A 441-nucleotide genomic window follows, 5' to 3' on the forward strand; every position below is an offset into this window, starting at 1 on the left:
TGCTTAAAGGCATTTCCCCTCCCTGAGCCACCCCCAGGTGCCCAACACCAGGATCAGGCCCTGCCCAGCAGGCAGCAGCCAGCACCAGGCCCACCTTGCGAACACAGTTCAGGACGTACGGCTTCCCGTTGTCATCCCGGTACGCCCCCACACCCAAGTTCATCTTCTTGGAGTTGGTGTCGCGCTTGAAAGCTTCTGTCACCCCCAGGATGGGGTCGGGGGGACCCATCTCCACATGGGACCACCATGAGCTGAAGACGAAAAAAAAAGTTAAGAATTAGGCTTGAGAACGGGGGAAGGAGAAGGTACAAACAGCACTAAGGGAATTATCCGGGGTCAAAAAACCCCAACTCCTTTATGCTCCATGATCTGTCTCTGCATTTTACACTGCTGCAGGGGCACAGAGCTCAGCCCACTGCGGCTGAAGATAAGTGACCACCC

General features: G+C 55.8%; 1 protein-coding gene across 1 annotated transcript in view; it reads right to left on the reverse strand.

Moving 5' to 3' along the window:
* GOT2 (glutamic-oxaloacetic transaminase 2, mitochondrial) overlaps positions 1-248 on the reverse strand; it is a 5,229-nt gene extending 4,981 nt beyond the window's left edge. Inside the window, exon 1 of the mRNA XM_010139834.1 lies at positions 95-248. Coding sequence (XP_010138136.1) covers positions 95-229 — 135 coding nt within the window. The 5' untranslated portion in view covers positions 230-248. The remainder of the gene's footprint in view (positions 1-94) is intronic.
* Positions 249-441: the final 193 nt, after the last annotated feature.

The sequence above is a fragment of the Buceros rhinoceros genome, unplaced genomic scaffold (assembly GCF_000710305.1).
Source record: "Buceros rhinoceros silvestris isolate BGI_N320 unplaced genomic scaffold, ASM71030v1 scaffold21157, whole genome shotgun sequence".
In the NCBI taxonomy this organism is placed as follows: Eukaryota; Metazoa; Chordata; class Aves; order Bucerotiformes; family Bucerotidae; genus Buceros; species Buceros rhinoceros.